This window comes from Oryctolagus cuniculus, chromosome 18 (genome assembly GCF_964237555.1).
Source record: "Oryctolagus cuniculus chromosome 18, mOryCun1.1, whole genome shotgun sequence".
Classification (NCBI taxonomy): Eukaryota; Metazoa; Chordata; class Mammalia; order Lagomorpha; family Leporidae; genus Oryctolagus; species Oryctolagus cuniculus.
The window spans coordinates 17,922,862-17,947,172 of record NC_091449.1 but is presented as its reverse complement, the minus strand read 5'-3'; the positions used below and the strand labels follow the sequence as shown (position 1 = coordinate 17,947,172).

The 24,311-nt window shown below is 44.8% G+C and overlaps 1 protein-coding gene across 17 annotated transcripts in view; it reads right to left on the bottom strand.

Annotated features, from left to right (window-relative positions):
• The window catches only part of ZFP14 (ZFP14 zinc finger protein), a 29,942-nt gene extending 12,201 nt beyond the window's left edge, over nt 1-17,741 (bottom strand). For 6 of the 17 annotated variants that reach the window (XR_011383949.1, XR_007919985.2, XR_007919986.2 and 3 more), the window contains exons 1-3: nt 17,614-17,732; nt 4,826-4,911; nt 1,269-1,395 (exon numbers count right to left, since the gene is read on the bottom strand). Coding sequence is in view for 4 of the 17 variants with exons in the window: in XM_017342420.3 (XP_017197909.1) it covers nt 1,269-1,395; nt 4,826-4,834 (136 nt within the window). In the remaining 13 variants the exon portion in view is untranslated. Of the gene's footprint in view, nt 1-1,268; nt 1,396-4,825; nt 4,912-17,547 lie in introns of all 17 variants that reach the window. The other 11 variants (XR_011383951.1, XR_011383953.1, XR_011383952.1 and 8 more) reach the window with 5 other exon arrangements.
• Between the last annotated feature and the right edge of the window lie 6,570 nt (nt 17,742-24,311).

Below are 24,311 nucleotides of genomic sequence, written 5' to 3'. Positions count from 1 at the left end.
GAGAGAGAGAGAGAGAGAGAGAGAGAGATTTTCCAATCGCTAGTTCACTCTCCAATTGGCTGCAACAGCCGGAGCTGTGCCAATCCGAAGCCAGGAGCCAAGAGCTTCTTCTAGGTATCCCATGCGGGTGCAGGGGCCCAAGGACTCGGGCTATCTTCCACTGCTTTCCCAGGCCATAGCAGACAGCTGGACTGGAAGTGGAGCAGCTGGGTCTCGAACCAGCCCCTATATGGGATGCCAGTGCTTCAGGCCAGGGCATTAACCCGCTGCGTCACAGCACCGGTCCTGATTTTTTTTTTTTCTTTTAATGTAATTTTACTTTACAGAGACAGCTCCCATCCATTGGTTCACTCTCAAAATACCTAGAATAGTTAGGGCTGGGGGCCGGTGCCATGGCACACCAAGTTAATCCTCCGCCTGTGGCACCGGCATCCCATATGGGCACCTGGTTCTAGTCCCGGCTGTTCCTCTTCCAGTCCAGCTCTCTGTTGTGGCCTGGGAAAGCAGTGGATGGACCAAGTGCTTGGGCCCCTGTATCCGCATGGGAGACCAGGAGGAAGCTCCTGGCTCCTGGCTCCAGATTGGCATAACTCTGGTCGTTTCGACCATTTGGGGAATGAACCATCGGATGGAAGACCTTTCTCTCTGTCCCTCTCTCTCTCACTATCTGTAAATCTACCTGTCAAATAAATAAATGAGGGGAAAAAAAAAAAAAGAATAGTTAGGGCTGGGCTGGGGCCAGGAACTCAATCCAGGTTGCCTACATGGGTAGCAGAACCCCAACTGCTTGAGCCATCACTGCTGTCTCCAAAGGTGGGAAGCTGACGTCAGAAGCCCAACCTGGGAACTCAAGATGTGGGTCAGAGGCATCCTAACCGCTATGCTGAATGCCTACTCCTCCCCTGACTGTTGCTGAAGAAGCTCAGAAACCCCATGTCTAGGTATTTCCCTTTCAGGTGGATTCAAAAGGAATGAAGTATCTATGCCAACTTTGAGCTCAAACACAATATGCAATCTAGTTTCTTGGACAATGCTTCTGCCATACTCAAACAGCAACTCAGATACTGAGGAGACCAGGAATCAAAGACCCCTGGAGAAACTATCTAAGACCCCCTAGATGGGGAAGATTAGGTGTTAAATGGAGATGCTTATTTCCAACCAAAGTTTAAACAGATAGTTAGGAAACACAGAGTAAAAATTTACCTAGTTTTCAAAATATAGTCCTGAAACTGACAGAGAAAGCTAGTATCGCTTAAGACAAATCTTACCCAGGGAGATGAAGTTGCTGTAGTTCTCCCACATTACATCCCTATATAAGTCCCTCTGAGCAGAGTCCAGGAATTCCCATTCTTCTTGTGAGAAGTCTATGGCCACATCCCTGAACGTCACTGGTCCCTAAAAAATGAACTCTGTATTACTTGGGAAAATAAATTAAATATTTTTAAAATGGGAAGAGAGGGACTGAGGATTGCATTGCAGAGAATGGGTCACAAGCATGCAAATAGTATAGGGCTGAAAATATATAACATAAGTAGGGGACAGTAAGAAAATTAATAACTCTGAAGCAGGCTGCCTACATGTGCTTGAATAGGCCTGTGGTGCAGAGAAGATTAAACTTTTATTCAAACATATCTAGAAATGAATAAAATAACCAAAAGAATTCCAGTGAAATGAAACAGTGCAAATAAGATATCTTCATATTGGGGCCAGCACTGTGGCTCAGCAGGTTAAAGCCTGGCCTGCAGCACCAGCATCCCATATGAGTGCTGGTTTGAGTCTCAGTTGCTCCACTTCCAATCCAGCTCCTTGCTGGTGTACCTGGGAAAGCAGAAGACGGCCTGAGTACTTGGGCCCCTGTACCCACATGGGAGACCCAGAAAAAGCTCCTGGCTCCCAGTTTTGGATCAGTTCATCTCTGGTCATTGTAGCCATTTGGGGAGTGAAACAGCAGATGTAAGACCTCTCTCTCTCTCTCTACCTCTCTCTATAACTCTTCCAAATAAGTAAAATAAATCTTTTTAAAAATAAGATATCTGAGGTTGGCACTGTGGTGTAGCGGGAAAAGCCAACGCCTGCAGTGCCAGCATCCCACATGGGTGCCAGTTTGAGTCTCGGCTTCCACTCTGCCATGGCCTGGGAAAGCAGAAGATGACCCAAGCCCTAGGGCCCTGCACCCACGTGGGAGCCCCAGAAGAAGCACTTGGCTCTTGGCTTTGGATCGGCACAGCTCCGCCGTTGCAGCCAATTGGGTAGTGAACCAGCAGATGAAAGACCTCCCTCCCTCCCTCCCTCTCTCTGCCTCTCTTTCTCTCTAACTCTGCCTTTCAAATAAATCTTTTTAAAAAAAAATTTTAAAAAAACTTCATATTATGTGGCTACATCATAAATTCTTTTATTTAGCTTCCATTTGCTGGTTCATTTCCCAAATGCCTGCAACAGGCGGGGCTAGATCCAGAACTCAATTTAGTCTCTTACATGAATGTGACAGACCCGGATACTCTAGTTATCATCTGCTGCCTCCCAGGATAAGCATCAGCAGGAATCTGGAATTCAGGATAAGCATCAGCAGAAATGGAACCAGGACATGTACCAAGCCATTCCAATATGGCACATGGGAATCTCAAGTGGCATCTTAATTATTTGCCAAACACTTGCCCAATCTGTCATAAATTCTTTTTTTTTTTTTTTACAGGCAGAGTTAGACAGTGAGAGAGACAGAGAGAAAGGTCTTCCTTTGCCGTTGGTTCACCCTCCAATGGCCGCCGCGGCCGGCGCACCGCACTGATCCGAAGCCAGGAGCCAGGTGCTTATCCTGGTCTCCCCTGCGGGTGCAGGGCCCAAGCACTTGGGCCATCCTCCACTGCACTCCCGGGCCACAGCAGAGAGCTGGCCTGGAAGAGGGGCAACCGGGACAGAATCCGGCACCCCGACCGGGGCTAGAACCTGGTGTGCCGGCGCCACAGGCAGAGGATTAGCCTATTGAGCCGAGACGCCGGCTCATAAATTCTTAATATAAGATCTTCTACCCTCTTTCCCTTTAATGGTCATAAAAAAAAAAGAATCAAAATCTCTCCAAAAAATAAAAAACATTTCACATTATGCAGGACCACACAGAGTTGCACTCAGAAACAGAGTGAACAACAAGGGGCTAAAGAACGCAAGCTTTGTATTAATAAGAAGGTGAGGTTCCTATTGGATGCAATTGGTTTGCTTGAGTAATTTCATAGGTGAAAAAGGAGACGAAACTCACTTCCTCCTGGTTGAAACCAGGACAGGTATGAATGGTTCTGCTGACAAACAGACTAGACATCCTGTAGGATGCCAGGGAGAGGAGAGCTTCAGGCCAGGGCGATAACCCACTGCGCCACAGCACCGACCCCATAAATAACACATCTTAATACAGCATTCAAAAGAGTTTCTAAAAATGTCACACATGTAGTAAGGACATAAATATTTCCTATATAAAACTAGACTGGGGATGGCACTGTGGTGTAACAGGTAAAGCAATGGCCTGTGGTGCTGGCATCCCATATGGGCACTGGTTCAAGTCCCTGCTGCTCCATTTAGAACTAGCTCCCTGCTAGTGCACCTGAGAAAGCAGAAGATGACCCAAGTACTTGGGCCCCTGTCACCTGTGCAGGAGACCCAGAAGCAGCTCCTGACTCCTGGATTCAGACTGGCCTAGTTCCAGCTGTTGCAGCCATTTGAGGAGTGAATCAGTGGAGGGAAGATCTCTAACTCTGCCTTTCAAGTGAATAAATCTTTCAAAAAAAAAAAAACCACTAGACCAAAAATCACTGTATTGAAAGAAATATGCTTTTTGTGGGTGTTTTTAACATTTTATTTATTTTTATTTAATTTTATTTGAAAGGCAAAAAGAGGAAGCAGAGACAGGTTTTCTACCTGCTGGTTCACTCCCTAGCCCACAGCACTGAGGGCTGGGCTAGGCAGAAGTCAGTAGCCTGGAATTCAATCTCAGTCTCCCATGTAGGTAGCAGAGACCCAACTATTAGAGCAATCACCTGCTGCCTCCCAGGGTTCACATTAGCAGGAGGCTGGAATCAGGACAGGAGCCAGGACTTGAACCCAGGTACTCCGTATGGGACACAGGCAACCCACATGGCATCTTTTTCTTTTTTAAAAAAGATGTATTTATTTATTTGAAAGTCAGAGTTACACAGAGAGAGGCAGAGAGAGAGAGAGAGAGAAAGTCTTCCATCCGATGGTTCACTCCCCAATTGGCTGCAGTGGTCGGAGCTGCGCCGATCTGAAGCCAAGGGCTTCTTCCGGATCTCCCACGCAGGTACAGGGGCCCAAAGACTTGGACCATCTTCCACTGCTTTCCCAGGCCATAGCAGAGAGCTGGAATGGAAGTAGAGCAGCTGGGTCTTGATCCAGCGCCCATATGGGATGCCGGCACCGAAGGCAGTGGTTTTTCCTGCTACACAACAGCACTGGCCCCTCACGTGGCATCTTAACAGCTGAGCCAAACACCTGCCCCAAGTTTAAATACTACAATCAAAAGTTGTCCCATTGGAAAATGGTAACCAGTGGGACACTCTGAAGAGAATACATGCATTTTTTCACAGGCATTTCAATTCTGCTCTCAACAGAAGACTTTGCAGAGGCGATGTTCAACATTAATGGAGGAAGGAAAGGGCAGAAAGAGCCAATACTGGCCTCTCAGTCCTCAGTGCTCCAGAATGAGAGGAACTACAGCAGGTTCTTGGATGGCAATGTGCAAAACAGGAAGCTTCAGGGAATAAATATGTATATATGATCTAAATGACAATATTTCAAAATGCAGATAGAAACATTAACTTACATGGGCCATGGTTTCAGAACTGCAAGAACTGTTCAGTCCTTTTCGAGATTTCTCTTAGGAAACCGCAGAGTCCAGACAAGCCAGAACTGGAAGAAGAAAAAGAAGCCATAAAACCAGAGGTACACCAGAGCTCCCAAACCGACTCACATTAATAAAGTCACTTTTCTTTTCCACTCCTGCTTCCCTCATCACTATATGCATATCTAACTCATACTTAAACTCTAGGCATATATAGCACAGAAATCCAAGTCCTGACGAAATCCAGCTGAGCAATGACGGACTTGGCATAGAAGCCCAGATACACCTGCAGGAGGATTTCTGACCAGATCTCCATCTGGCTATGTGGATGTGGCCCTGACACTGGATTGCTCAAATTTGTCTTGACACTGAACTGAGCAGACTTGTCTTCTTCTCTTCCCTCTAGTACAGCTTCACAGGGCTGAAAAAAGGCCATACCATCCCAACAGAGCCTCCTTTGAGCTCCTGGGATTTTCCCTGAACTTCCAAAACACAAAGACTAAAAAGCCACAAAGATTCTAACTGGCAGCCCCTGCCATTATAATACGCTGCACTGCTCTTTCCCCAGCCAAGACAACCCACCACTCCAGATTCCTAATCAGGACCTCTCAAACCACAACATTCTTTAACTCCCTTCCCCTCCCCTCCCCTCCCCTCCTCCCCCCTCCTCTTCATTTTAAGTTGTATTTATTTACTTGAAAGGCAGAATTACAGAGAGGCAGAGGGGGGAGAGAGAGAAAGAGGTCTTCCAACCACTGGTTCACTCCTCAGTTGGCCACAACAGCCAGAGCTGATCTGAAGCCAGGAGCCAGGAGCCTCCTCCAGGTCTCCCACGTGGGTGCAGGGGCCCAAGGACTTGGGCCATCCTCCACTGCTTTCCCAGGCCACAGCAGAGAGCTGGATTGGAAGCAGAACAGCTGGTACTCGAACTGGTGCCCATACAGGATGATGGTAACGCAGGCGTCAGCCCTACCTGCTACACCACAGCACCAGCCCTCACTTTTTCTGATCTATAAAAGACCGGTGGAGAATTGCTCAGAATCACCACATAGCAACAAATAGCTAAGGTTTATTAAGTACTTACGAAATACTAGGAACCGTTCTAAGAGCTTCACACATAATTATAAAGTGACGCTCAAGCAAGTAAGGGAAATAACCTGCCAGATGGATATGCGCATACAGGTACCAGCAAGGGGGCTGCAAATCAATTTAATGGACAAGAACTTTAAGAAGTAAGCAGGAGGGGCCGGTGCTGCAGCACAGCAGGTTAACATCTCATATGGGTGCCAGAGGGAGACCTAGCTGTTCCACTTCCGATCCAGCTCTCTGCTATGGCCTGGGAAACCGTGGAGGACCTGAGTCCTTGGGCCCCTGCACCCACGTGGGACACCCGGAAGAAGATCCTGACTCCTGGCTTCGGATCAGCGCAGCTCTGGCCGTTGCATCCATCTGGTGAGTGAACCAGTGGATGGAAGACCTCTCTCTGTCTCTCTCTCTCTCTCTCTCTCTGTCTCTCTGCCTCTCCTCTCCTCTGTGTAACTTTTTTTTTTTTTTTAAGATTTATTTATTGGCCGGTGCCACGGCTCACTAGGCTAATCCTCCGCCTTGCGGCGTCGGCACACCGGGTTCTAGTCCCAGTTGCCCCTCTTCCAGGCCAGCTCTCTGCTGTGGCCAGGGAGTGCAGTGGAGCCCATGGGAGACCAGGATAAGCACCTGGCTCCTGCTATCTGATCAGCGCGGTGCGCCAGCCGCGGCAGCCATTGGAGGGTGAACCAATGGCAAAGGAAGACCTTTCTCTCTGTCTCTCTCTCTCTGTCCACTCTGCCTGTCCAAAAAAAAAAAAAAAAAAAAAGGTAAACAAAATCACAAACCTTTATCTAGACTAAGAAAACTCACATAAATAAAATCACAAATTTAAATGGAGACATTATAACTGAAAGCACAGAAATATAAAGCATCCTAAGAGACGATGATCTACAACTATATGCCAACGAAGCGTATAACCTGGAAGAAGAAATGGATAAATCCCTCAATATATAAAACATACCTAGACTGAATTACAAAGAAATAGAAAATCTAAACAGACCAATAACAAATAATGAGATTCAGTAATAAAGTCTCCAATAAAAAAAAAACAAACTGACTTCACCACTGAATTCTACCAAACATTTAAAGATGAACATCAATTCTTCTTAAAATTTTCCAAAAAACTGAAGAGGGAAGACTTCAACTACATTTTAAGGCATCACCCTGTTATCAAAGCTAGAGAAACTACTATAAAAGAAAAGAAATTTATAGGCCAAAATCCCTGATAGACATAGATACAGAATTCCTCAACAAAATAGAAAACTGAATTCAATAGCACATTAAACAGATAATTCAACACGATCAGGTGGAATTCATCCTAGGAATACAAGAATGGTTCAACATATGAAAGTCAATAAATGCAATATATCACATCAACAGAACTGAAGGACAAAAACCACGTGATCATATCAACAGATACAGAAAAAGCACTGGAAAAATTCAACATGCTTTCCTAATAAAAACTCTTAAAATTAGATACAGAAGAAATCTATCTCAATACAAAAAAGGCCACATTTGACAATCCCACAACTAACATCATACTCAACAAGGGAAAACTGGAAACTTTTGCTTTAAGATCTGGAACAAGACAAGGATGACCTCTCTTTTCACTTCTATTCAACACAGTACTATAATTCCAAGCGAAAGCAATTAGACAACAAAAAGAAGTAAAGACAGCCATGAAAAGGATGCCTTCCTGACACAGAGAGAATGATAATTTATACACAGAAAACTAAAGACAACGCTGGTGTTGTGGTGCAGCGGGTTGGGCTGCCACCTGCACCAGATTAAGTCCCGGCTACTCACTTCTGAACCAGCTTCTGATTAATGCACCTAGGAAAGCAGAAGACTGTGCAAGCACTCGGGCCCCTGCCACCCACACAGAAGACCTGAATGGGGTTCCTGCTCCTGACAGGGGCCTGGCCCAGCCCCAGCTATTACAGTCATTTAAGGAGTCAATCTGCAGATAATCGATTTTCTCTCTCTCTCTCTCTCTCCTGGTCCTCCCTCTCTATAACTCTGCCTCTTGAACATATAATTTTTTTTTTTTCTTTTTACAGGCAGAGTTAGACAGTGAGAGAGACAGAGAGAAAGGTCTTCCTTCCACTGGTTCACTCCCCAAATAGCTGCTATGGCCGGCACACTGCGCCGATCCAAAGCCAGGAGCCAGGTGCTTCCTCCTGGTCTCCCAGGCGGGTGCAGGGCCCAAGCACTTGGGACATCCTCCACTGTACTCCCGGGCCACAGCAGAGAGCCGGACTGGAAGAGAGGCAACCGGAACAGAACCGGTGCCCCAATCGGGACTAGAACCCGAAGTGCTGGCGCCACAGTCGGAGGATTAGCTTAGCTGGCCTCAAACATGTAATTAAAAAAAAAAAAAAAAAAACCCTAAAGACTCCACTAAAAACCTGTTATATCTAATAAGTGAATTTACTAAAGTTGTAGGATTTAATAAACATGTAAAAATCAGTAGCATTCTTATTCACTAACAGTGAACTATCTGAAAAAGAAATTAAGAAATAATCCTATTAATAATAGCTATAAAAAACAAAGTTATTCAGGGAAAAATTTAACCAAATGTGAAAAAATTTCTACACTGACAACCAAAAACATTGATGAAGACACAAATGAAGATATGCCCTGTGTTAGTGAATTAGAAGAAGAGTTAAAATGTCCATACTACTCAAAGTGATCCACACATTCACTGTAATCCATATCAAAATACTAATGACATTCTTAACAGAAATAGAAAAAAAAATTTGTCTGGAACCACAAAACACCCTTAACTGCCAAAGCGATCTTGAGCAAAACGAAAACAAAGCTACAGGGGTGGGCATTTGGTGCAACCATTAAGACACTGCTTGGGATCCCACATCCCATGTCAGAGTACCTGGGTTCAAGTCCTGGCTCTGCTTCTGAGTCCAGCTTCCTACTAATGTGCAACAGGTGATGGCTCAAGCTTACGAGTCCCTGTTACCTACATGGGAGACCCAGAGAAAGTTGGGGACTCCTACCTTCATCCTGATCCAGCCCTGGCTATTGCAAACATTTCGGTAGTGAACCAGCAGATAGAAGCTCTTTGTCTATTTCTGTCTCTGTCTCAAATTGGTGAATATATAACTAATTTTTAAAAATGAGGGTCAGCATTGCAGAACAGTGGGTAAAGCTGCCACCTGTGGTGCTGGCATCCCATATGGGCACAGGCTCATGTCCTGGATGCTCCACTTGCAATCCAGCTTCCTGCTAATGGCCTGGGAAAGCAGTGGAAGATGGCCCTAGTGTTTGGGCCCCTGCACCCATGTAGGAGACCTGAAGAAGCTGCTGGCTGCTGGCTCCTGGCTTCAGCCTGGCTCAGCCCTGGCTGTTCCAGCCATCTGGGGAGTGAACCAGCAGATGGAGGGTATCTGTCTTGATCTCATTCTGTGGCTCTTTCAAGTAAATAAATCAATCTTTGAAAAAAATAAAAGACAAAGCTTCAGGCATCATACTGCCTGACTGCAAAATATGCTGAAAGGCTATAGCTGGGGTTTGAGTCCTGGCTCTGTTTCTGATTCCAGTTTCCTACTACTGCACACTCTAGGTGGCAGTAGCAGGTAACAGCTCCAATACTTGAGTTCCTGCCACCCCCACCCATGTGGAAGACCTAGACTGAGTTCCCAGCTCCTGGGTTTGGTTTTGCCCAGCCCTAACTGTTGTGGGCATTTGGGTAATGAACCACCATATGAAAGACCTCTCTCTTTCTCTCTCTCTTTCTCTCTGTCTCAAGTTAAATTGTCTCTGTTTAAGTCTCTAACTTTCAAATAAAGTAAAAAATAAGTAAAAATTGTTAAACACTACTATAGTAATGAAAACAGCATGGTATTTATACAAAATAAGTCAACCAAAGGCACAGAACAGAGAGCCCAGATATAAACCAATATATTTATGGTCAACTGATTTTTGACAAAGGTGACAAAAACACACAATCAGTAAAAGACTGTCTCTTCAATAAACAAAGCTGGGATAACCAGATATCTACATGCAGAAGAATGAAACTGGACCACATTAAAAAATCTCGCACCACATTAAAAAATCAACTACAGGGCCGGTGTTGTAGCGGGTAAAGCCGCTACCTGCATTACCAGCATCCATGTGGGTACCGGTTTAAGTCCTGACTATTCCACTTCGTTCCAGCTCTGGGAAAGCAGGTGGCCGGGCTGGCACTGCGACTCACTAGGCTAATCCTTTGCCTGCAGCGCCGGCACCCCAAGTTCTAGTCCCGGTTGGGGCGCTGGATTCTGTCCCGGTTGCTCCTCTTCCAGTCCAGCTCTCTGCTGTGGCCCGGGAAGGCAGTGGAGGATGGCCCAAGTGCTTGGGCCCTGCACCCGCATGGGAGACCAGGAGGAAGCACCTGGCTCCTGGCTTCGGATCGGCGCACGCACCTGCCGTGGCAATCATTTGGGGGGTGAACCAACAGAAGGAAAACCTTTCTAACTCTGCCTGTCAAAAAAAAAAAAAAAAAAAAAAGATGGCCCAGATCCTTGGGCTTCGGATTAGTACAGCTCCAGCCGTTATGGCCATTTGGGGAGTGAACCAGTGAATGGAAGGCATCTCTTTCCCTCCTTCCCTCTCTCCCTCAAGTCTGCCTTTAAGTAAATAAACCAATCTAAAAAAAAAAATCATAATGAAAAGAACCAACAGAATAAAGACAACCTAACAGGACAGAGGATTTGCCAACTATACATCTGGTAAGCAGTTACTGTCCAAAGTATATAAGGAACTTAAACAACTCAATAGCAAGAAAACAAATAATTCAATTTAAAATAGGCAAAGTAAGGCCGGCACTGTGGCACAGAAACTTAAGTATCCGTCTGAAGTATCGACACCCCATATGGGCGTCGGTTCAAGTCCCAGCTGCTCTACTTCTGGTCCAGCTGCCTACTTACTCACCTGAGAAAGTGGTGAAAGACGGCCCAAGTGCTCGGGCCTCTGCACATATGTGGGAGACCCAGAAGCTCGTGGGCTTCAGCCTGGCCCAGCCCTGGCCACTGCAGCCATTTGAGAAATGAACCAGCAGATGTAAGATTATCTTTTTCTTTCTCTCCAACCCCCCAACCCTCCTCCATATCACTTCCTTTCAAATAAATAAATCTTTAAAAATAAAAATATGGGCAAAGGATCTCAATGAACATTTCTCAAAAGAAGACATACAAAAGATGAAGAGGTACATACAAATTGCTCAACATCACTATTCATCAAGAAAACATAAAGGGACCGGCGTTGTGGCACAGCAGGTTAACACCCTGGCCTGAAGCGCCGGCATCCCATATGGGCGCCAGTTCAAGAGCCGGCTGTTCCACTTCCGAATCAGCTCTCTGCTATGGCCTGGGAAAGCAGTAGAAGATGGCCCAAGTCCTTGGGCCCCTGCACCAGTGTGGAAGACCCGGAAGAAGTTCCTAGCTTGCTCACTTGCTCGCTCGCTCTCTCTCTCTGCCTCTTCTCTGTGTAACTCTTTCAAATAAATAAATACAGCTTTAGAAAAAAAAAAAAAAACTACAATGAGGTAACACCACATACTCACTAGAATGGCGAAAGAAAGAAAGAAAGAAAGAAAGGAAGGAAGGAAGGAAGGAAGGAAGGAAGGAAGGAAGGAAGGGAGGGAGGGAAGGAAAGGAAGGAAAGGAAGGAAGAAAGGAAGGAAGAAAGGAAGGAAGAAAGGAAGGAAGGAAGGAAGGAAGGAAGGAAGGAAGGAAGGAAGGAAGGAAGGAAGAAAGAAAGAAAGAAAGAAAGAAAGAAAGAAAGAAAGAAAGAAAGAAAGAAAGAAAGAAAACAAGTGTTAGGAAGGATGCAGAGTAAAGGGGAACCCTTTACTTGTACATTTTCAGTGGGACTGTAAATTAGCACAACTGTTATGGAAAACAGTATAAGGATCTCCACAAATAATAAATATATGGAGCCAACGTGTGACACAGCCGCTAAATCCTTCACCTATAATACCTGTATCCCATATGAATCTGCTAACTCAAGTCTCAGGTGCTTTGCTTCAGATCTAGCTTCTTGCTAATGTGCCTGGGAAGGTCCAAGCAAGGGATATTCCAAGTACTTAGGTCCCTGCCACCCATGTGAGAGAACTGGATGGAATTTCTATCCCCTGGCTGTCCTGGCCTACCCAAGGTTATTGGGGCCATTTGGGTGGTGAACCAGCAAATGGAAGCACACACTCGTGCTGTCACTTTGCCTTTCAAATAAATAAATAACAAATTAATTAATTAAATACAACACCACCATATGATCCAGCAACCTCACGACTGGGTATATATCCAAAGGAAACAAAATCAGTATGTTGACGAGAAATCTGCACTATTCACAACAGATTGTAGCATTATCCACAACAGCCAACATAAGGGATCACCCTACATGTCCATCAACAGATGAATGGATTCATAAAATGTGATATTTATACACAATGAAATGCTATTTAACAATAAAAATTGAAAGAAATCCTGTTATTTCCAACTACACAGATGGACTGTAGGACACTGTGCGAAGTGTAATAAGGGGGGTGGTGCTGTGGCGTAGTGGGTTAAGCCGCCACCTGCAGTGCCGGCATCCCATATGGGCGCTGGTTCAAGTCCCGGCTGCTCCACTTCCGATCTAGCTCTCTGTTATGGCCTGGGAAAATAGCAGAAGATGGCCCAAGTCCTTGGGCTCCTGCACCTGCATGGGAGACCCAGAAGACTCTCCTGGCTGCTGGCTTCAGATCGGCACAGCTCCAGCCATTGTGGCCAATTGGGGAGTGAACCCTCCCCCTCTCCTTCTCTCTCTGTGTAACTCTTTCAAATAAATAAATCTTAAAAAAAAAAAAAAAAAAAAAAAAAAAGTATAACGAGCCCACACATAAAGACAACTACTAATGATCTTATTCACAGGCAGAATCTTAAAATGTTTATCCCAGGGGCGGGCACTGTGGCACAGGAGGTTAAGCTGCTGCTTGTGATGTTCTCATCCCACGTTGGCTACTTAGCTTCCTGCTAAGGCACCCAAAAAGACAGCAGGTCAGAGCCCAAGTACTTGGGTCTCCGAAACCCATGTGGAAGACCAGGATGAAGTTCCTGGCTCCTGGCTTCAGCCTGGCCTACCCCTGGTAATTGGGAAGTGAACCAGTGGATGAAGATCTCTGTCACAAATACATTAGTAAATCTAAAAAAAAAAAAATTTAAAGATGATCTCATAGAAGTAGAGTAGAATGTTGTTAGTAGGGGCTGGGTTGGTTAGGAGGTAGAAGATTGGGGAGAATTTCATCAATGAACACACAATTTCAGTTAGACAGGAAAAATAAGTCCAGGGATGTATTGTACAATATGTTAACTACAGTTAATAATATTTTGTGTTCTTGAAAAGTGCTGAGTGGGCATAAAGTGTTATTGCAAAAATGGTAATGATATGAGATTAATACAGATGTTTATTAGCTAGATTTAGTTATTCCACAACAGATACCCTTCAAAACATCATGATATACAATAATACGCTGAATTTTTTGGTCAAAAATTTTTTTAAAGATTTATTTTATTTATTTGAAAGAGTTACAGAGAGAGGTAGAGACATTGAGAAAGGTCTTCCATCTGCTGGTTCACTCCCCAGATGGCCGCAATGGCCGGAGCTGTGCCGATCCGAAGCCAGGAGCCAGGAGCTTCTTCTTAGTCTCCCACTCAGGTGCAGGGGCCCAAGGACTTGGGTCATCTTCTACTGCTTCCCAGGCCATAGCAGAGAGCTGGATTGGAAGAGCAGCACCCAGGACTTGAACCAGTGCCCATATGGGACGCTGGTACTGCAGGCTGAGGCTTAACCTACTGCGCTACAGCGCTGGCCTCAAAATAAAAGTTTTAAAATACTAACCTCAGTATTAAGGAGATGAGTATTACAGAACCAGAAAATATCTTTTATAGTAACTCAGTCGGGAGAAATAAGTGACTAATGATGCCCCATAGTAACAAGGCTGCAGGAAAATGAATACTAGTTTGGTTCACATTTATAACTAGCTGAAGCAGCAATTAAACCCTGTATTTTTTTTTATAATTTTTTTTTTGATAGGCAGAGTTAGACAGTGAGAGAGACAAAGAAAGATCTTCCTTCTGTTGGTTCACCCCCCAAATGACCACTATAGCCGGCGTGCTACGCCGATCCGAAGCCAGGAGCCAGGTGCTTCCTCCTGGTCTCCCATGCGGGTGCAGGGCCCAAGCACTTGGGCCATCCTCCACTGCCTTCCCAGACCACAGCAGAGAGCTGGACCGGAAGAGGAGCAATCGGGACAGAATCCAGCACCCCAACTGGGACTAGAACCTGGGGTACCGGCGCTGCAGGCGGAGGATTAGCCTAGTGAGCTGTGGTGCCGGCCCTAAACCCTGTATATAAATCCTATGAATCAAATTTATTCCACTCTTGAGTCAAAAGAACTATTTGAACATATACGTAAAGATGTATGCAAAACTATACTAATATAGTTTATAATGGATAAAAGCTGAAAATTGGAAAAATGGTTTTAATCAACTGTTGTGTATCCATAACCACTAATAATCATGCAACTACTAAAAGTGATGGTACTGCCCTAATTTTGGTAGAAGTGATGCCAGTGTGTTAAAAATTTTTAAATTACAACTTTGTGAAACTATTTTGATGGAAAAAAAATACATATGTCTAGAAGGATCAGTAAAATGTCTACAATGACAGCCAGTGACAATTTCAACTACAGTGAACAAGAGGATGAACCTCAAGTACCCAAATACTCCAAATAAGGAAAAGACTTCCCCAGTACATGCTTTTCTTCCAGTCTTCCCTTTCACAGAGAAACTTAAAGTACTACAAAAATTGATGCTGTTTCTCTTCATTGGCTTCTCTTTTTTACTTGTTTCCCATTCACAAACCAACTATATGATTTAATCTGTAAATAACATCACAAAAATAAAAACTGTAATACATAATCTCATTGGATGAAATCCGTCTCCTCCACAAAGACCCAATAGCATCAGTCTACTCTGGACATAAGTGGATAGTGCTCACAGCCATCAGATTAGTATCCCTGCCCATCACCATCATGAACTCTGTTCATGAGGATTTAAAAAAATAAAATAAAACATAATGATGAGATGTTATGCCCCTATAATTACTAATACAAACTTTGCTGTCAGACTTCCAGGCCCAAAGTCCCAGCTAATGGCTATTAACTGTGTGAACTTACACATATTACTTTTCACTTAGTTCCTTCTCAAAAAAAAAAATGGTGATAATTATAGCTTCTACCTCAACAGGTTGTTATAAGAAATAAATATGACACTACATATAAAGCACTTAAAGTAGCTTGTAATTAAAGTAAACTGTATCCCTGAAAACAGACTACTATAGACCTTGCTCATAATTAAAGAAAATATTCTTCTGCATTTTTTTCTTTTTTTTAAAACGGGCTTCTCAGCTCTTCTTTCTTAGAATGCTACCTATTTAAATAAATTTAATAAATTATTTGCAATTTAATCTTGATTATCAACAACTTACAAAAGGAGGGTATGTGAAAGGCTACAGCCAATGTGGCAAAATACTTAAAATTTTTTGATGTGCGTGATGAGGGAAAACAGAATCACAACAGTAACAAATCTAATGAGCACTCATTATGAAGCAAGCATTATTCAAGGGTTTTACATAAATTATCTACCCCGAGCAATCCCACACGGTACATTTGATTATTAACCTCATTTTACAGATGACAGAACCGAGACGTAAAGAGACGAAATAAAGTGCTCCAAGCTCACACGACTCTAAGAGGCAGATTTAGAACTTCGAACAATTTAGCCCCATAACCAAACCATTGTCACTACACAGCCTTCCTTAAGTATGGTCTGAAACAAACTCAGGCTTTCAAACATTGCAAACCACCTGTCACATTTCTACTATCCTGCTTCCTAATAATCCCCTCCCTGCCACTAAAACCCCATCACATTGTAACTACTTAAAAGCCAGGGAAGCAGAAGACCTTGTCACCAATCAAACCATTTTTCATCTTTCCCTGCTTTTGAGTTCTGAGCAGCAGAAAGGCACCTAGCCTGTGATTCCGTCTGAACCGTCATAGCCTCAAACAACTCACAGCCTAAAATAAAACTGTGCAATTAAATCCTGCAGCAGGAACTTGGCCTGCAAATTACCCAAATTATTACAAAGAGGCAGTTCCAGGACAGCGCTGGGTCCCAGCAGGTTAAGTCACCATCTGGGTGCCAGCTGGAGTCTGGCTGCTCCACTTTCGGTGCAGCTCCCTGCTAATGTGCCTGAGAAAGCATCAGAGGCATGGCTTAAGTGCTTGGACCCCTGCTTCCACAAGACCTGAAGAAGCTCCTGGCTTCAGCCTGGCCCAGCCCCAGCTGTTGGAGCCATTTGGGAGAGTGAACCAACAGATGGAAGGTATCTCTCTCTAATTCTGACTTACAAAGATGGAAGGAAGGGAGGGAGGGGCAGTTCCCAGGAGAAGCAAAATGACTGCCAAATGTTCATGTAAATGACCACGATGCGGCTGGGTGGAATCTACCCTCACCACTCACCGTGAAGCAAGGCCAACGCTCAGGTCAATTTAGAGGGTAATTCAGGTGTCAAGGCCTAGCCAAAGACTAATGGAACAAACCTGTACAGCTTCACAAACTCGTATTTACCGCCTCCCAGAGAGCGTCAGCAAATTCCAGAGGGAGGAGCGAAAATTTCTTTCTAAAGGATTGCGCTCCAGGTGAGAATCTGAAGCAACCCTGAGAACAGCAGGGATCTGCAATGGCTGCTGTTTCTAGAGGGGGACTGGGGGAAGCAGGGACCGACTGGAGCCGGAGTGCCACCACGAGGGTAGCTTAGAAATCGCTATCAGAAATAAAAACAGCAAAGCGAATCTGTAACATCACTGGTTAGAAAACCTCAACACACAGAGGGTGTCAAGCATTTTACAACTGCTGCGAACTTGCTAACAAATTATGTTTTCCCTTAATGCTGCTCTCCTCCTCCCAGCCCGATCCACCCAGGGCTGCTGCTTCCCTTCCGACTGAGCTCATTGTTAACTCTTTCACAGAAGCCAATGTCCCCACGGCCGACAAACATAAAAATGCATTTCATGGAACCGAGGAAACACAGGCTAACCCTGACCCTAGCTTCTACATCCGTAACAGCAATCGCTTCCCCCCTTCCCTCCACCTTCCGAAAGGGCAACGGGATGCACAGAGGCCAGAATCTGTTCGTGGAGCCCGGCACGGATGGCTCGGGAAACACCCCCTGTCCCCCGCCTGCTCCACCAGCGGCCACACACAGGACCCGCGGGAACCAAGAGGACGCTGAGGAAAAGCTTGACCCTTCCCCGGGTCGGAAGGGCCACCGACAACGAAGGCCGCCCTGCACTCTGCCGCCGCCCCGGGAGGGAGCTCGGGCAACGCCGTGGTCCCGAGAGCCGCAGCTGTTCTCAGCGCTGCGTCTTTTTGTCTGGGGGCCCTCTCGCTCGAGGATTCACACATCAAACTCGGAGCCATTCTGGGCCACTGGACAGGGCAGGAAGGGTACAGGACGCAGCAGGGCGGCGAGCGCCTAGACGGCGTCACAAACCCCGCAGTCATTGTAACCCGACTCACACAGAGGTCCGCGCCGCCCCCGCGCCGCCCCGGCGCCCATTTCCTCAGTGCACGCTACCAACTCACCTCTCGGAGCCCACAGCAACAACGGAGCCGGAAGGAAACTCCGCGCGGAGGCCTCTGGGAAATGTAGTCCACGGCCGGGAAGGGCTAGTTCCCGCCCCAGCCGGCACACAGAGTGCGCAGGCGCAAAGCCGGGGGCTGTGCCGGCGGGAGCGTGGGCTTGGCGGGGAGGGGCTTATGTGGTTAATACTATCATTGGATGTCCGGTTTTCTTACTGACTGAAAAATCTAGAAAATTTTTAAAAAATCAGTTCTGTTAATTACTGTGAGATGTCTATTTTCCTTTTGGTTCCATCAGGTCTTGCTCAAGTGATTTCAAGATCTGCTAAGCATCTAACACTTGTTGTGTTGTGCTGATGAGGAGGGTTGGAAAGTGAACCATTACAAAGAGTTTCTTGAGAGGTGCTACTGAATTTGTCCTGTTCTGGACTCCTGGGAAGAAATGCAAGATGCCAGTTTCAGGGTGCACACCTCAGAATCCTCCCCATTCCAAATTCTTTTATATATTAGTGAAGAGATGGAAGAATTTGTTCTTTTCCTGAAACATTGGAAGATAATTGAAAATGTGTAGGCAAATCTTGCTAAGTCTTATTTTGTAAATAATGGAATATATATATAAATCAGGAAATAAGTGATAATATCCAAACCATCTTGTAACTATTATCTGGGTCAAACTATTTTTAAATTCAAAAGTCGTATTTGTTACTTCTGATTAAATTTACATGGCGGGGCAGGCATTTGGCTGCACTCCTGATCTCAGCTTTGTGTTGATACACACGCCGGGAGGCAATGGTGATAGTTCTGTAGAGGGCAAGCAAACCCCCGCCACTCACCCTGAAAGTGGCTGCTCCCAATTACCTGGTTAAGCAGCTGTGCGTGGTTATCTTGTCTAGGGAGGAAAGATGTCCTAAGCTCTGCTTCTGTGACTCCGGTCATAAATCCGCCCCAGGTATCTTTCATAAACTTACCAGATCCACTACCATTGGAAGTGTGGTCCTAAGTCACACAGGCTGTATTTTAAACCCACCAGTGCTGTAACAGCTAAGGTATGATGCTGATGAACCTAGAAATGTTGCAGGAAACTTGGGATTGTTGCTCAGTTCTCAGGAAATGATTCAGCTGAGCCCACTGGCCTTAATAAACCACTTTGGATCCTCCACTGTCTCTGATGTCTGTATGAACCAAGGGAGTTCCCACCCCAAGTTTCTGTAACAGCTCAAGTGGTTGGTCCCTTGCTTCCTGCTGAGGTTGAGTTGTTCTGAGAGGAGCGGGGCGGTGGAGGCAAGAGACACGGAGTCACCACACAGACACAGGAAGTGGGGTGATAGTGGGCCAGAGGCGAGCAGCCTGCATACTCGCTTATTTCAGTTGGTACAGCAGCTTAAATAGCCAAGGCAACCAATCTGGTTAAGGGGCAGTTTATGCCCTAACCAATCACAGCCTGTTGCCAGGCCAGCTCCATTGCCAGGTGGTTTCCAAAGCCATCAAATCACAGCCTGTTGCCAGGCAGGCTCCATTGCCAGGTGGGTTTCGAAGCCATTCCTGAGTAACTGATGCTGGCTTGCCAACGGCCATCTTGGCATGGCCTTGTCATTCCACCACAGCTTCCCATGTGGGACACCTGAAATGAGTTCCTAGGTACTGGTTTCCGTGTGGCCCAGCCCCAGCTATTGTGGGCATTTGAAAAGTAAACCAGTGGGTGGAAGATCTCTGTCTCCCCTGACCCCTCTATGCCTTCAAATAAAATAAACTTTAAATGTAAGGATCCAGTGCTGTGGCATAGTAGGCAAAGCTGCTGCTTGCAATGCCAGTATCCCATATAGGCATCAGTTCAAGACCCAGCTGCTCCACTTATGATCCAGCTCTGCTGTGTTGTGGCCTGGAAAAGCAGTGGAAGATGGCCCAAGTCCTTGGACCCATGCACCCATGTTGGAGATCTGGAAGAAGCTCCTGGTTCCTGGCAACAGATCGGCCCAGCTCTAGCCATTGCAGCCATTTGGGGAATGAACCAGCAAATGGAAGACCTCTCTCTCTCTCTCTCTGCTTCTGCCTCTCTGAAATTATGCCTTTCATATAAAGAAATCTTTTAAAAAATCATTAAACTTAAAATGTCAATTTCACTCATATTATTACATTTTTGGTATTCTATTAGTTACTACAGATCAGGGAAAACATGGTCTTTATCTTTATGGGACCGGCTTATTTCACTAAATATAATGGTTTGCAGTTGCATCCATTTTGTTGCAAAAGACAGTATTTCATTTTTATGGCTGAGTAGTATTCCATAGTGTATATATACCATAATTTCTTTATCCAGTCATTAGTTGATGGATATCTGGGTTCATTCCATATCTTAGCTATTGTGAATTGATGTGCAATACATATGGGGGTAAAGATAACTCTTTCATATGTTGATTTTTATTTCCCTTGAAAGGAGTAGGATTACTGGGCCATATGATAGACCTATTTTCAGTTTTCTGAGGTATCTCCATACTGTCTTCCACAATGCCTATACTAGTTTACATTCCCATCAACAGTGGAATAGGGTACCTTTTCCCCCACATCCTCACCAGCATTTATTGTTTACTGACTTCTGTATGAGAGCCATTCTGAGGTGTGGTGAAACTTCATTGGGATTTTAATTTGCATTTCCTTAATGGCTAATGATCCTGAAAATACTATTTCACTGGTTGAAGGGATTGAAAACCAATGCCACAATGATGCTCTCCACTCATATGACAATATCTTATGAGGCTGAAATTGAGTATGAAATTTGAATGAGAATGGGAGTTCTAAAGTGAAGTCTGAACTACATTGGGTTAGATAAAATGAAACATTTTCTTTTTTAGTATTTTGATAAGAACTTAATGTGATTTCCCCCTAACAAATATAGTATACAGAGCTCCCATGCTTGTTTGACAGAATCATTTTCTTCATGTACCATGAAGTACAAATGTTCTGTAGAACACACTTTGAGAAATGGCCAGTTATGTGACAGACCCTGTAGCTGGGATCTGTCAGAGTGGAGAAGAGGAATACTGGTTCTTCAATCCAGATTTCCTAAATACATTAAGCTTTATGTTTTCTACCACATAGAATTTTGATGAGTTCCCATGAATTTTTACTTGTGGGCAGTACATTATCATTTATCAGTAAGTAGTCAAAGTTTCAGATTTTATTTTCTACCTTAAAAATGTATTGTGAGGGGCTGGTGCTGTGGCATAATGGGTAAAGCCACCGCCTGCAGTGCCAGCATCCCATATGGGTGCCGGTTAGAGTCCTGGCCTCTCCACTTCCAGTTCCAGCTCTCTGCTGTGGCCTGGAAGGGCAGTAGAGGATGGACTAAGTCCTTGGGCTGCTGCACCCACGTCGGAGACCCAGAGGAAGCTCCTGGCTCTTGGCTTTGGATCGGTGCAGCTCTGACCATTGCAGCTGATTGGGGAATGAACCAGCGGATGGAAGACCTCTCTCTCCCTCTCTCTGCCTCTCCTTCTCTGTGTAGCCCTTTCAAGTAAACAAATAAATATTAAAAAAAAAAGAAATGTATTACGAAATATTCAAGTATGTGAAAAAGGTAAGAATAGCATAAGAAACCAGATTCAACACTTAGCAACATTTTGCCAATTTTGTTTCCTCTGTTCCTTTTACCTTTTCTTTTAAGTATAGTCATGTGCTGCTTAATGACAAGGATACATTGTAAGAATTGCCTCCTTGGGTGATTTTGTCAGTGTAGGTAAATTAATTGACTATAGTGTCACTAGTCAGTATGTTATGGGACCCTACTGTGTATGCAGTCCATCATTAATGGAAACATCATCTGGTGCATGATTATATTGTAAAGTAAATCATAGACATGACATAATGTCACCCTTCAATACTTCAGTATAGACCTCTAATACAGAGACTTATACATACATACATTGATCATGTCATCATCAAGCATAACAAAATGAGTAATTAATTGCTTAACATCATTTGATACCCAAGCCATGTTTACATTTCTACAATATCTAAAAGAATTTGTCCAAATCATTATTGTATTGACTATATTTTCTATAATTTTTTTAATATTTATTTTATTTGAAAGGCAGAGTTGCAGAGAGAGAGAGGGAGAGACAGAAAGAGAAGTCCTCTATCCACTGGTTCACTCCCCAAATGGCCGCAACGGCCGGGTCTGGACCAGCCCGAAGCCAGGACCCAAGAGCCTCTTCCAGGTCTCTCACATGGGTGCAGGGGCCCAAGCACTTGGCCATCTTGCACTGTTTTCCCAGGTGCATCAGCAGGAAGCTAGATCAGAAGTGGAGCAGCCAGGACTTGAACCTGTGCCCATATAGGATGCCAGCACTGAGGCAGAAGCTTAACCCTCTATGCCACAGCTCTGACCCCTCTATATTCTTGATACCCTGACATTTGGGGACTTGATCCTGAAGAGGTTTCCCTTCCTGGGGCTAACTAATGCCTGGATAGCAAATAACTCCCCTTTGAGCATGCCTTTGATATACAAACCAATTAATCCACAGCCCCTGTCATGAACCATCTGCAATATCAGACTTCCAAACCAAGTCAACATTCTTGCAGTCCTAAATCATCCTTGGGCAAGGTACTGGACAACTAGGAATCACTTGTATAGTCCAGAGTTTGTCAAAATTATTCAAAATATCCAACTGTTAAATTATTCTATGTGTACATCCTGCCTTTTCCATCTCATCCCCAGATGTTTTGCCCTCTTCCCTTTTGCCTCTTTATAGGTTGGTGTATTTCCATACGTGACCAGGAATGGCATGCACTGCCCCATTTCTAGGCGTCTGAGCACTTCTTCATCGGTAGCTTTGGGATCCGCATGGAAGGAAGGCCTATACTTCTGGGAATGGAGAAGTCCCTACCTGTACTTCTTGGGAAGAAAATTCCTTGTCAAGGTCCCCTAAGGTGCCTAAAGGTCAACCAATGAGGATCAGACCCGCCTCTACCTTTAACCCCCAGGCCCTTTATCTATAAAAGGAGCCCTCCCAATCTCTGACGCACGACTTCCCCAGTCCCCGCTCTGCTGCTCTGTTGGGACTGGGGAACCTCACCTGGGAGCAGAACCCCAATAAAAGCCTGCGAATTAATTGATTAGTCTGCCTGGGAAGATTTGTTACATGCTGGACACCTTGCATTCATGACAAACCACTTCCATGTCAGCCTGACCGTGGCTGATTAAAACAAGCCCAATTATATTTTTAACACAAGGATTTCAATACACTCTGATTTATCTTTCAAGTCTCCTTTAATTTGAAGGGTTTTCTCTTTTTAACAATAGTATCAGTTAAATTTTAGATTTAGTTGTTTGTGTCCTGGATTTGTTCCTTTATTCCTGAAGTTTCCTCTATACTGGTAATTAGAACTAAACTGTAATTATGGATCAATTCTTTGGGCAAGAATACTCCATAGGTGGTGTCCAGAACATCCAATGCATCACATGAAGAAGGGCATAGTGGGATCAGTGTTGTGGAGTAACGGGTTAAGCCATCACCTTCAACACCAGTATCCTATATGGACACAGTTCGAGTCCCAGTGGCTCAACTTCAGATCCAGCTTCCTGGTACTGTGCCTGGGAAACAGCAGATGGTGGCCCAAGTACTTGTGGCACCCATGTGAGAGACCCAAATGAAGCTCCCGGCTTTGGCCTGGCCCAGCCCTGGCTGTTGTGACCATTTAAGAAGTGAACCAGCAGATGGAAGATGTTTCTCTCTCGCGCTCTTTCTCTCACTCTGCTTTTCAAATAAATCTTTTTCTTCAAAAGTGCATAGTTTGGCCAATTTAGTTCAGATATATTATATAGCTCAGTTCTGCTCCATCCATTGTAACTTCCTATCAATTTTTCACTTTGTGGTTTTGACATCCATTTATATCACCACCTAGATCCATTATTTCATATTTTTGAAATAAGCAAAAATTTCATTCTGTTATTTAACTTTTACTGGCAAGAATTTTCCAATAATGAAATTTTCTTTACCAATATTTCATTCTTTTTAGTTATGAGTCCGGTGCTGTGGCATAGCAGGTAAAGCCACCGCCTGCAGTGCTGGCATCACACATGGGCACTGGTTTGAGTCCTAGCTGCTACATTTCCAATCCAGCTCTCTGCTATGGTCTGGGAAAGCAGTAGAAAATGGCCCAAGACCTTGGGCCCCTGCACCCATGTTGGAGACCTGGGAGAAGCTCCTGGCTCCTAGCTACAGATTGGCTCAGCTCTGGCCGTAGCGGCCAATTGGGGAGTGAACCAGTGGACAGAAGACTTCTCCTCTCTCTGCCTCTCCTTCTCTAACCAAATTTCAAATCATAAATTAAAAAAAAAAATATATATATATATATATATAGGGGCCAGTGCTATGTGGGTTAACGCCCTGGCCTGAAGCATGGGCATCCCATATGGCCGCCAGTTCGAAACCCAGCTGCTCCACTTCTGATCCAGCTCTCTGCTAAGGCCTGGGAAAGCAGTAGAAGATGGCCCAAGTCCTTGGGCCCCTGCGCCCATGTGGGAGACCTGGAAGAAGCTCCTGGCTCCCTGCTTTAGATTGGCGCAGCTCTGGCTGTTGTGGCCAATTGGGGAGTGAACCAGTGGATGGAAGACCTCTCTCTCTCTGCCTCTCCTTCTCTCTCTGCAACTCTTTCAAATAAATAAATAAAAATCTTTTTAAATGGCCGGCGCCGCGGCTCAC